Genomic DNA, 11,739 nt, shown 5'->3' on the forward strand with positions numbered 1-11,739 from the left:
TAAATTATAGCCTATTCACAGCACACTTACAAAGATTTGCAAAAAACACACTTTATTAACTTTCCCAGTCACACCACACAAACGTTTGAATTTCAAGTGCAATGATTGTCAAATCAACCCATCTTGATGCATGCAGTCAGAGCTACACCGATCACCAAGACCTTCACTAGGAATAATGTGTGAAAATAGAATATCCTTCATAAAACCCAATATTGTAAAGTAATCCTGAAATGATACATAGTTGATCAACCTGCGGTGCTGAGCTGACAGTGCACTCTCTGGTATTGGAGAGAGCTGATTCTCCGGCTGAAGAGGCTGCAGCAGTCCTCTGTGCTGTGGTGTATCCTGCAAAAACCAGGCAAAGCACACAGTGTCTCGGCACGGCTGCTGCAAATCCGTTTTCAGCGTATCAGAGAGAGACAGACTGGAGAGATCTTACCTATTTAAACAGAGCTCCTTGTCTATTTCCTCCAGAGACTTCCCCTTGGTCTCTGGTAACATGAAGTAGAAGAAAACACCGGCTGCCACACCAGTCATCCCGTACAAAAGGAAAGTCCCTGACAGACCGATCGCATCTGTGGATAAAACACACAGGTCAATTAACTCAAGAGGTTGAACCTGCTTAAACTCTATGGTTTTAGGATTAAGAACTGCAAAATTAAGTCAACACTATGCAGGATCTCCACAGGCAGAGGTGTGACCATGTCAAGTTTACTCAAGTCCCAAGTCAGTCTCAAATCTTGGAGGTACAAGTCCCAAAGTGTAGATTTCCAAGTCAAGTCCATGTCGTTAAGTCTCAAGTTTAAATGTTGAGCACGAAGACTAGTCAGAATAAATCAAGAGTCCAGTATCAATTTAATATCTTATCTTAAAATATCTAGGACTTCTCAAAGCACTGTGGTTTTAACTTGGTAAGAGCATCATGAGTTTGATTTCTACAATCGGTTTCAATGAATTCAATCATTTCACACAAATTCAGAAAACAGAATTTAAATTCAGTCTGCTGGAAAAAATCTCATCACTTTCAATCTGAGTCATTTACACAAACAAGTTATCAAAGTATATGTCAAAGTCGAGTGAATTCTTCACTTCTTGCATCAAGTCAAGCAATGAATTGTGATTTGAGTCAAAGTCCTGTGTCTCGAGTTCCCATGTCTGTCCGCAGGTCTTTAAACATTCCAGCACAATCAAATTGACGTAAATGTTGCATTTTGAGGAGTTGGAGAGGGTCAGCTCCTACTCACCAATGACATTCAAGAAAGAGAAAGTGACCAGCAGGTTGGCTGCCCAGTTGAAGCAATTGATGAACGCAAATGCCCTTCCTCTGACACCAGCTGGAAAGATCTCGCTCAGGACGAGCCAGGTCACTGGTCAAAGAAAAAAAGAGCATCATGTATCCGAGCTCCAGTCATTCACTAGAAAACATGAACTTAGTCAGTTAAAGTAGTACAGTAGGCAACTTTGAATATTGGCGGCTCGAGAGACGCTCAACATGACCTTTAAAAAATACCCAGAAATCCTGTGATGTCAGTAAACTGCACTCCTGTTTACCAACCCGGACGTCTGCTTTTATACCAAAGGAACCAGAGAGGCGCACAAGTAAAAATGTATGAATAAAAATGATATTAGATGTGAGTTTTAACAATTGAAGGCTTCTAAGTTGCAGCAACGTGATGTCGTCCTGTTCTTACGCTTCTTCAGAGATGACGCGGACACGGCATTGAGTTTGGATTCATCGCTCGTATCCTTAACCGACACTGGGATTTCATTTGGACACGTTGTGAATCTATGTGTCTCTGTGGGATTTGAATTCTCTGTTGCAGCCCAAACTTTGCCATTTCCTCTGTTAGATGGTAGATTTTCACATAAAAATCTTAGTTGCCTAGTGCAGCTTTAGACACACACGGTTCTCTCTAAAGTCCAAAATGACCCATTTCAAGGGAATATACTGTAAATACACACTTGGTCCAAATCCAATGGAGTATGCGCTGACGACAAACATCATACAGATGAGAATGATCCAGTTGATAACTGTGCCATGGACGACTGGAGAAGATGCCAGAGGGGAAGAGCTGGCAGGTTCTACTGGTTTATCTCTAACTTTACCAAATGCTACATCCCCAATGTGTGTCTCATTAAGGCGTGTGTGGCTCTCATCAAGAGGCACATCCAAAAGTGACTGACTGTCAACAGTTACATGAGGTCGGGATGTTGCGTTGGTTACAAAGTCCTCCGAATTACAAGCCCTCTTTGTGTCGAGCGCTGAAGGTCCGCTGAGAAATCCGATGGTTATTAGACACACGGCCATTACAGAGCATCCGCCGATCAGCAGAGGCCTCCTGCCCACCCTGTCGGCCAGCGCCATGGAGATCAGAGTGGCGATCACTTTGACCAGCCCCAAGCCCACGGACGCCAGCACCGCCGACGCGTCGCTCCGAAACCCCACCGAGTGGAAGATGGTGGAGGCGTAGAAGAGAACGTTGGGCTGGCCCGTGAGTTGCTGAAAGATCACCAAGCCGAGCCCGATGACGGTCCTTGTCCTCATGTTGTCCTTGCGTCGGAGAAGGTACATAACGCCGTACTGTGCCTGTTTGTCAGCTTTGTCGGAGTCTGCGTCTCGATCTTCAGTCAGGCTCATGAGGTCTCTTTCAGGTTGAGCGTCCTCCTCCCTTCGGCTCGAGGACTCCCCAGTGCCGGAGGGAAGAAACCATATCGAGGCCAGCTGAACCAGGGTCGGTACTACAGCTAGCCCGAACATACACTTCCAGCCTCCCTTGGTGTCGGACAGGACGTAGTTGATGGCGTAGGCCGCCAGAATGCCCACGGTGATCCCGGCTTCGTACAGCGTGACCAGCAAGCCCCTGCGCTCGGGGGCGACCAGCTCCGACACAAAGATGCAGCAGGACATGGAGGAGATGCACATGGCGAAGCCCACCGTGCCTCTGCCCAGCAGCAGGGCCGCGTAGGAGCTGCTCAGCAGGACCAGGCTGCCGGTCAGGATCAGGACGTTGCTGAGGAGGATGGAGCTCCGGCGGCCATGCCGGTCGATCAGGCCGCCGCCCACCACCGAGGCCAGCAGGGCCCCCATCAGCAAGGCGCTTACCAGCGCCTCCTGCTGGACACACGACAGCCCCAACTCCGCCTTGAGCTGCAGCAAGGCGCCCGAGATGATGCCCAGCTCATAGCCGAACACCAGGCCGCCCAGCGTGGACACTGCACTGGCCAGCAACAGCATGGAGCAACCTGGGGAGGAGGAGGCATTCACACGTCACCTTCTGAGCAACAATGCTTTGACTGGCAGCACTTATGCACACTGGAATCATTATTACAATGTATTAAAACCACTTCTACCTCAGGATGCACAATATATCTGCAATCATATCGTATCGGCCGCTGTTAGTTAATATATCGTATCGTTCCGATGAGCAAAAATAATGGCAAATATTGGTTATTGGTATCAGCCAAAATTTTCACCTTGAGAGGAAACCTATGATCTATGATTTACTAGAAATCTCGTGTGCTACACGCACTCGATTCCTAGGCTCGCCCACCCTGCAGCTCGCCCACTGCGCGTCGCATACGCAGCTCGGCCGCTATGCGGCTTCGCCTGCTCTATGACATCACTGTTGACATCATCACTGATGACGTCATCACTGATTACATCACTGATGACATCACATCATTAAGTAATTAGGGCAAATACCTAATTAAGAAATCTGGCTCAGTCAGGTCACCCGCACGGGTGCTCTTTACACCCCCTGAATGTTTCAGCCTGATTGCAGGTAAAACAGCATAGCTGTGGCAAGCCAAAATTCTGCTCACTCACACACACACACACACTCACGCACGCACGCACGCACACGCACTCACGCACGCACGCACGCACACACACACACGCACACACACATACACACACACACACACACACGGACACTTCTCATTCTTATAGGATTGGCTAGAGATCATAACGATGTCTGCCAACATTTTCATATCCCTTTCGCATCCCTACTTGTACCCGCCGGTCACATGTGCAGAGCCACCAGTACAAACCACAAACACACGTTTTGCAGCCAAGCTTTTTTCAAATGCACAGAATTATATTATAAATTCTAGTCAAGATTCCAAGGTTTCCAAAGATACTAAACATGACATGCTGAATGACAGGAGAATGTGTAGAGCGTTGCATTATTTAATAGAGCACTATTTGATTTAATAGTGGAGCCATCAAAAAGATGCCTCAATATAAGCAGCTATAGCTTCAATGAAGCATTGGAATGAGAATCATGGAATATTATGTGACAATGTAATATAGTATGTGGGAAAACATCTATGAAGCTACTTCAGAGGTAATTTTAAGGGGAAACTTTTGAATACATCCACACACTCAACTCAATGGGGTTGAAATTATGTGAAAGTGTCTGTATAATCTGCGATCATTTGAAGTTAGAAAGGTTAGGATCGAAGCTTGGATTATTGTTCAATTTGGCCAGGGAGAATATCAATTTGGATCTTAAACTGTATATGAAGAACAAGAGTGGTCTGATAATTGGCTGGTGGTGCTGAAGAATGGACATGATCTAAAAAGGTTAGAGTCCAGACAGGGTGAGTAAAGATGGAACCAGCTGTTTTAAGAGTGAGATAATATAATTTCTGTATAAGAAGAGAAGCTACGTTGTCATGGAGTTATGGAAGATAACAAGAAGCCACTATTCATGTATGCGACAACACAAAGTTAATAAAGTCATTTTCGAGTCTGTGGATTCAAGTGAAAGCAGACGTGAAAATATGTGAATGATTTATGTATCAATATTGTTGAACGCAGTGAGTTTGGTTGGATAAATAATGTCAGGGCCATGTTCTCTACATGAATAACACAGAACCATCACTCTGGTGTGCAGGCAGCTGCTCCTCAGATCTACTGTAGGTGTGAGTCTTTGATATGCAGAATCTATTGACACACATGCAAATGAGGCAGACAAAACTCCAAACGAAACCTCCAGAAGCTCTATCATCCCCAATGATGAATGTAATCCTTTCTTTTTTATTTATGTGACAAAAGTAGATTTAGACTCATATGCTCAGTATCAAACCTACAACTTACATTATTAAAACAATTCATACTGACAGTTTGACAAATGAACAGTCTTACAAAACAGCTTTTGAATTTGAAAATATCACCCTTTAGAAATAACTTACCCATTGCTTATGCCCCTTTTCCAGGTATGCACATTTCAGTTCAGCCAGACAGGTCCGACTGACTCGATCCCTCTGCAAACATCCTGGGCGAAAACAGAGAATATCAAACATGAGGTGGATGGTTTCGTCTGCTGGTCTGACACCCACAAGGAGCCTTGTGTCCCGCTGTGGCTCGTAGACAAGAGCCCATCGCAAGCCCCTGTAGCCATGACAACCCTGCTGTTGATTGCTATGATTTCATGATGAGGACGCCCACTTGAGTTGGGCTCAACAAAACACACTGGAAATCAGTTGTGTTCTTGTCACCTGATGGTAACAGAGCACCGAGGAAGGAATTTGCCACGTCTCTCTGAGACAGCTTTCAATCTGATTTGAATGAACGCATTGTTTCCAGGAATGCAAACAAGGAAGTTATAGGGGGGGGGGGGGGGAACCGGTCAACAACTTTGCTCTAAAAATTTCAATTAAATTGCTCCATAGAAAATGAATGGGGAAAGATGGTGCAGCTGACTTGGAGAAGTTTGGAGGAAATACAATTTATAAAATGTGTATAGCATGGTGCATGGGGATACGCTTGGTTTTCTGCTCAACTGACTGGATGTTCATAGAATACAGCTAATTTGGGGCATTTAAAACTCAATATAGCTATATGGGTGCAGTATCTATCCCGTTCATGCATTGTCCACAATGGATCTATATGGCATCACTTGTTCTAAATCGTGATGTGGTTTCAGGTTTTGGTTAGAGCTGTTCCACAAAATTGATTGGACTGTATAAAAGCATCCCTTTATGTTTCTAGTGACGTTATCACACTTTATGGCAGTGTACCTATGGCATCACTACTCGTCATTCTATCATAGGCTATATACTGTAGCCTAGCCTACTATAGATTCCTTTTAAACAAGTGGAGAAGTTTTTTTTCTTTTCACCAAATTTATTTAACTATCACCCCGTCACCGTTTTGCAGCTTATTTATTTACAGAAGAAAGAACGAAATAAAGAAAGAACGCGTTCTTGTGCACATTCAAAGTAAAAAAAACCCGTTATTCAAACACCAGGGGAATTTGCACACACAGACACAAGGCGTTATGGAGGCTGGGGTCGCCTACAAGACGGGCAGAGATGCACGGCTACGGCTACACGCCATGAAGGCACTTTCTATACTTTTGCACCTACTGATTCTGAACCTACATTATGATCGAGTAGGAAGGGACTCACTCACTGTGCTGCTGGAGGGATCTGATGTGCTGATGTGCAGCTGGAGACTTGAACCACTTCAGGAAGTTGAAGCGACGTGGCAGCCAGGAGCGTCTCGGCTACTCGAGATGGAAGTTGTGGAAATTTGACGCCAGAGGCCGACAACTTTCCAGCTGCTGCTGTCCCGTGAAGGGATAGAATACTCCACAGAGACGCCGCCTACAGCTCCATAACGTCACAATACGTTCAGGTAGAAAGCATTTACGAGTTGTTTAATGTGACCTTAGTGAGGACTATCTATTGTTATGATTATTATGATTATTATTATTATTATTATTATTATTATTATTATTATTATTATTATTATTAGGCTATAGTAGTAGTATTACCATATTATTACCTAGTCTCTCTAGGCCTAGTAGTAGTAGCATAGTAGGCTAATGTTAGACCACCTGCCGCCCCAGAGATTGTTCAAATGCAAATCAATCAATAAAACATGGTAGGATCCCATTAGACCAGTGGTTCCCAACCTTTTTTGTGTTATATACCCCTTGAGCTGTTTTACCATGCCAATAGTATACCCCTCACTCATGTGTGTCGATAATTCTCCTAAATTTGTTATATTAAACTTATATTAAACGTTTAGTAGGCCTCTCTATCACATCTCATTATTAAAATAATTTTGAATGACTCATCTTTAATACAATTCTGACAGTTTTCAATTGGAAAAAGTCATCAGTTTTTATCAATTTGGAAATACATTGTAATCCCCAATCTTCCCAAGTAGCCTACCCAGTGATGTCACTCGAGCATGCCTCTCTGTGTATGAAATGTGCTATAAACTTGTCTTGCCTTGCTTAGAAAGGACACTGGGTGGCAGCATTTGTCTATAGACAGTTTTAACTTGACAACAACAACAACCGTCACAACCTGAATATCCGGTTTACTTCCTGTATACATAGCTGAGCGCAGGCTGATATTCGGCTCATATTAAATGTTAACGTTAGGCCGTGTCTCCGACAGACACATTAACAAGGTAGCCTATTTCGGTCTTTATGTCTTGTAGTAGTTAGTAGTAGTAGTTGTTGTTGTTGTTGATGATAGTTGCCATAACAACCACCCCTGTCGGAAAGACGTGCACACGCTGGGTAGGAAGCGTTGTTGTCCCGGAGGCGATATTTCTTTTCGGATGATGGCGAAGGCTAGGCGAAGATGCGGGATAACCCGCCCCTCTCTGCCTCTGATTGGCCTAGCGTCAAACTTCCATCCAAACACATTCGCTTGGCTATCCTGCATTACATCTCTGTTACAGTCTGTGGTCAGACCGTCAAACTCGGTGGGTCAGACAGACAGCAGTTACGCTTGCTAGCTTGCATGAAAGACGCCAGTGTGTTTATGTTTTTAATATAGTCATATCTATGGTTTATAACGCTGCCACTAATCAGAGGCAGAGAGGGCCAGGGGTGGGTTATGCCTTCGCCGTCATCCCAAAAAAATATCGCTTCCGGTAAGCTAGCTAGCTAGCTAATGTTAGCTGCTGGTTGGTTGGCTAACTAGCGAATGTTAGCCGTTAGCTAACGTTAACACATTAACTAGACAAACACAGACATGCAGAGCTCCAAAAACAGAGCAATTCGTGATTTTGTTACTGTAGTTTCTGCAGAGTAACGTCCATGTTACGGATCTGACGGATAGTGCAGTCAGCAGCTATGATAGCGCAGCCAGGGGGGGGGGGGAGGAAGTCCATATATGGTCTATCCGGTCATGCGGCACAGGACATTACGTCATCACAGGATAACGCGATTGGCTGGCTCAGATCTGTTCAAATCTGAGCCAGCCAATCACGTTGTCCTGCGATGTTTGGGACGTGTATAAAAGGCGACCGCAGATGGGGGTGGGTGGGGGGAACCAGAGGAGAGAGAGAGGGGGAGAGGAGAGGAGAGAGAGGGGGAGAGGAGAGGAGAGCAGAGGGGGAACCAGAGGGGAGAGAGGGGGAGAGGAGAGGGGGAACCAGGGGGGAGAGAGGGGGGCAGAGGAACCAGAGGGGAGAGAGGGGGAGAGGAGAGGGGGAACCAGGGGGAGAGGAGAGGAGAGCAGAGGGGGAGAGGAGAGGGGGAACCAGAGGGGGAGAGGAGAGGAGAGCAGAGGGGGAACCAGAGGGGAGAGAGGGGGAGAGGAGAGGGGGAACCAGGGGGAGAGGAGAGGAGAGCAGAGGGGGAGAGGAGAGGAGAGCAGAGGGGGAGAGGAGAGGAGAGGAGAGGGGGAACCAGAGGGGAGAGAGGGGGAGAGGAGAGGAGAGCAGAGGGGGGAACCAGAGGGGGAACCAGAGGGGAGAGGAGAGGAGAGCAGAGGGGGAGAGGAGAGGAGAGGGGGAACCAGAGGGGAGAGAGGGGGAGAGGAGAGGAGAGCAGAGGGGGAGAGGAGAGGAGAGGAGAGGGGGAACCAGAGGGGAGAGAGGGGGAGAGGAGAGGAGAGCAGAGGGACACTAGGTGGCAGGATTTGAAAAACGACTTGAGGATTGGCATAGGAAAGCAACGAAGAAGACAGCAGTCGTGCACGGCAGAAAAGCATGGCGCTGCCGGAGTTCCTCAGTAAAGTGGACTTACTGAAACAAGGGGCAGAAGCCAGGGTGTACCGGACCGTGTTTCTGGGTAAACCGACCATAGTGAAGGAAAGGTTCCCGAAGCGGTACAGACACCCGGTGCTCGACGAGAAGCTGACTCACCGCAGGACGGTGCAGGAGGTGCGCTCCATACTGCGCTGCCGCAAAGCAGGCAAGTAGCTAGGCTACTGCCTTGGACCAGCACAGCCTCTGATCGTCTGCACTCACCTAACCTACACCTGTAGCTAGCTAAAACCGAGTGTAATTCCTGTGTTCCCAGGGTACATGATGACATGTTCCCAGGGTCCTATTAACGTTACTAGTGTCCTGTATTTTCCCCAGCTAATGGGAACCTGAAAATATACCCCCCCCCCCAGCTCTGTATGCTGTTGTAGGAACTGTTTAATATCTACTGTGTTGTAACAGTAGCTACTCTTCCTGGTGTCCACATTAATATTTACACTTCAATATCAGAAAATACATTATGTAATATACACATGCCGTAGGCTATGCACATGATCAAAATACACACATCTGTATCATTCATACTCACAAATAGACACACAAGCAAAACCAACAAGACATACAACAACAAACAAACTCAAAGCCTGTCTAATACTTAATTACTCAATCAGAAATAAAATGAAACACTCACTTTTACTATTTCTATGCTCTCTCCACCTACACCTAAAAACGACAGCTCAACTTCACACAGCCCGTTCACTGGGGGTTGTTGTTAAAGGGCATTCTGGGAAATGTAGGAAATCACACTCAAGTATTTAGTAGACTAAGCAGGTCGTGGGAAAGTGCTGAGAACAAAAAGTAAATCACAACACTTCATCATAAAATAAGATGAGATGGATATCACTTTATTAATCCCCTTGTGGAAATTCGGATGCCACAGCAGCAACTGGCAGAACAGTAACATAACAACAAAAATAAGTACAGAAGATACTCAAGAAGATAAGAGGTAATGAGATAAAAATGAACGAGGTATAAATGCACATAATATAAAACTATAGTGGAAAAATTTTAATAATAATATGTATTCATCCATTATGTACTGTATTACATAGTGCCGGTAAAATAACTCCTGGGATTAATTGAACATAACATAGGATGCTACTGATGATATGTAACAGTGAGAGAATCTGTGGGCGGGATTTTCCTTTTAATTTCTCACTACTATAACAAGGTGCAGGTTCGGCTCGCGGTGCACATTTGCTCAACAGCAGGCGAGCGAGCTACAGGCGCCAGGCTAGAAATGAGCATGCGATATTTCTAGTGTAAATGAACTGTTTAGCAGCCATACGTTTTATAATCGCAATCATCAGCCCCCTCCATCTCTCTCCTTGTCAGGCATATCTGCCCCGGTGGTCTACTTCGTGGACTACACCTCCCACTGCATCTTCTTGGAGGAAATCGTGGGCGCGGTGACGGTGCGAGACCACATTGCCTCCCAGGAGTCCCGCACCTGCGTGGAGCTGGAGCCGCTGGCGGCAAGCGCAGGCCGCATCCTGGCCAGGATGCACGACGAGGACGTCGTGCACGGGGACCTGACCACCTCCAACATGCTGCTGAGGAGCGGCACGGGGAGCGGAGAGCCCGAGCTGGTGCTCATCGACTTCGGCCTGAGCTACATCTCGGCGCTGCCCGAGGACAAAGGTGTGGACCTGTACGTGCTGGAGAAGGCCTTCCTCAGCACCCACCCCAACACAGAGGCGCTGTTCGAAAAGCTGCTGCAGAGCTACGCCGCCTCGTCCAAGAAGTCCTCGGCGGTCATCAAGAAGCTGGACGAGGTCCGCTTGAGAGGGAGGAAGCGCTCCATGGTGGGATGAGAGAACGTAAAGTGTACAGGTGCAAGACTCTCTTGGCATTCAATTGCTACAGTTCTATTTGTGTACAGGGAATTGTTGGATGTTCTGCCAGTATCATAAAATAAAATGTTTTGTAATAAATTAGTTAATTGTGTTGGGTGTGATTATTCTTTTCTTTGTTATCAGGCGTGATGATGATGGTGTGATGAAGGCCACTGTAATGGGTTCAGCCAGTATCAAGTTATACAGTAACTTTACATAGGGCTGGGTGATAAGAAATTATGTTGTCAAAATGATGTTCATAGTATTGAACTGCATAATTTAAACTAATGTCAAAAATAAATGTTCAAATAACACTGCTTAATTTGTTTCAGACCTCATTTCGTGGAAGACTAATTCGTATTCGTCATTAAGTTATACAACAAACTTGTGTATCAATATTTAATCACATAACTGAACAGCTGAAAGATGATAAATGCTAATATTGAATTATTGCTGATTATCGTTATAAATACAAGCTAAAATCCGCAGCCTCAATACTTAAAACCTCACATCTGTGGAACCCTAGACTAGGGGGGCGGGGGCAGGGGCAGTGGTTCCCAAAGTGGGGGTTGGGACCCCCTGGGGGGGTCACGGGACACCACTGGGTGGGTCGCAAGGTGATTTCCAGAATGTGTGAAATTGGCCTAAAGAATGTGTGAACTACAGAATGTGTGAAATACAATTGAAAAACGATTAAAAAGAGCACATATTAACCATAACTTATGTTTTGTTTACGAAATTCTCATGTGCGCACCACCTCCGAGGGATAGTGGGGGTCGCGAGCCTCTGGCACCGTTATTTTGGGGGTCGCGGGCTGCAAAGTTTGGGAACCCTTGAGAATATCTATTATAATGGACAGTATCTGTGTTGACACATAATGACAGC

General features: G+C 45.9%; 2 protein-coding genes across 2 annotated transcripts; one reads left to right on the forward strand and one right to left on the reverse strand.

The window, feature by feature from the left end:
• Window positions 1–69: 69 nt before the first annotated feature.
• On the reverse strand, window positions 70–5,373 carry slc2a10 (solute carrier family 2 member 10). Its single transcript, XM_083661054.1, has 5 exons — window positions 5,197–5,373; window positions 1,963–3,243; window positions 1,245–1,367; window positions 440–575; window positions 70–345 (listed from the first exon to the last, which is right to left on the reverse strand). The coding sequence occupies exons 1-5, from the start codon at window positions 5,198–5,200 to the stop codon at window positions 246–248; spliced, it is 1,644 nt and encodes a 547-aa protein (XP_083517180.1). The 5' UTR covers window positions 5,201–5,373; the 3' UTR covers window positions 70–245.
• Window positions 5,374–8,956: 3,583 nt separating this feature from the next.
• Window positions 8,957–10,996, forward strand: tp53rk (TP53 regulating kinase). The gene is made up of 2 exons (XM_083661078.1): window positions 8,957–9,167; window positions 10,355–10,996. The coding sequence occupies exons 1-2, from the start codon at window positions 8,963–8,965 to the stop codon at window positions 10,831–10,833; spliced, it is 684 nt and encodes a 227-aa protein (XP_083517204.1). The 5' UTR covers window positions 8,957–8,962; the 3' UTR covers window positions 10,834–10,996.
• Window positions 10,997–11,739: the final 743 nt, after the last annotated feature.

The sequence above is a fragment of the Poromitra crassiceps genome (assembly GCF_964638095.1).
Source record: "Poromitra crassiceps genome assembly, chromosome: 25".
NCBI lineage: Eukaryota > Metazoa > Chordata > Actinopteri > Beryciformes > Melamphaidae > Poromitra > Poromitra crassiceps.